Source organism: Limulus polyphemus, unplaced genomic scaffold, assembly GCF_000517525.1.
Source record: "Limulus polyphemus unplaced genomic scaffold, Limulus_polyphemus-2.1.2 Scaffold4619, whole genome shotgun sequence".
In the NCBI taxonomy this organism is placed as follows: domain Eukaryota; kingdom Metazoa; phylum Arthropoda; class Merostomata; order Xiphosura; family Limulidae; genus Limulus; species Limulus polyphemus.
In genome coordinates, this window is record NW_013670229.1 from 1 (window position 1) to 1,382 (window position 1,382).

Genomic DNA, 1,382 nt, shown 5'->3' on the forward strand with positions numbered 1-1,382 from the left:
ATACAATAATATACAAGTCTGTGGTGTGACAGATTACTATTTAGAATATATCAACTTGTTACATACAATAATAGAATGTAATTAAAGAATGTTTACTACAGTAGATATGATAAGCACATGTATACAGCTCTTACACATAATTGATTGCTTTGAAACAAATATTTGTTATTTTCTAAAATAACAGAAGTTAGATCATGTATTGAAATTCCTAAATTTAATAGAAACTTACATAATCTATAGAGAAGAGCAGCATATATTTTCTTACTTAGTCTGTATTCTTACTTTTGGTTGAATTTCACTTGAGCAGCTTTGAAAAGTAAGAGAAACAACAGATGAGTTATGAGCGGTCCAAGTTTTCACAGGAATACTGGCCAGTCTGAGATCATACATATGGATTTTTCCTTGATTAGTTCCTACTGCTAATGTAACTCCATCATCCATAAAATCTACTGCTGTTAAAGGTTCATCACAAGTGAATGACTTGAGAAAGCTGAAAAACAGATAATTCTTAGTTTAATCTTACCCTGTTCTCCGACATGTAGAAGAATTAAAAACCTCTATCTTACCCTGTTCGCTGACACGTAGAAGAATTAAAACCTCTATCTTACCCTGTTCTCCGACACATAGAAAAATTAAAAACCTCTATCTTACTCTGTTCTCCGACACGTAGAAGAATTAAAAACCTCTATCTTACCCTGTTCTCCAACATGTAGAAGAATTAAAAACCTCTATCTTACCCTGTTCTCCGACATGTAGAAGAATTAAAAACCTCTATCTTACCCTGTTCTCCGACACGTAGAAGAATTAAAAACCTCTATCTTACCCTGTTCTCCGACGTAGAAGAATTAAAAACCTCTATCTTACCCTGTTCTCCGACACGTAGAAGAATTAAAAACCTCTATCTTACCCTGTTCTACGATACGTAGAAAATTAAAAACTTCTATCTTACCCTGTTCTCCGACACGTAGAAGAATTAAAAACCTCTATCTTACCCTGTTCTCCGACACATAAAAAAATTAAAAACCTCTATCTTACCCTGTTCTCCAACACATAGAAGGATTAAAAACCTCTATCTTACCCTGTCCTCCGACACGTAGAAAAATTAAAAACCTCTATCTTACCCTGTTCTCCAGCATGTAGAAAAATTAAAAACCTCTATCTTACCCTGTTCTCCAACATGTAGAAGAACTAAAAACCTCTATTTTACCCTGTTCTCCAACATGTAGAAGAATTAAAAAACCCTATTTTACCCTGTTCTCCGACACATAGAAGAATTAAAAACCTCTATCTTACCCTGTTCTCCGACACGTAGAAGAATTAAAAACCTCTATCTTACCCTGTTATCCGACATGTAGAAAAATTAAAAACCTCTATCTTACCCT

At 34.1% G+C, this 1,382-nt stretch overlaps 1 protein-coding gene across 1 annotated transcript in view; it reads right to left on the bottom strand.

Moving 5' to 3' along the window:
- Positions 1–265: 265 nt before the first annotated feature.
- Positions 266–1,382, bottom strand: part of LOC106471428 (protein NEDD1-like) — a gene marked incomplete at its 3' end in the record, with an annotated part of 8,305 nt that continues 7,188 nt past the window's right edge. Inside the window, exon 4 of the mRNA XM_013932029.2 lies at positions 266–490. Coding sequence (XP_013787483.2) covers positions 266–490 — 225 coding nt within the window. The remainder of the gene's footprint in view (positions 491–1,382) is intronic.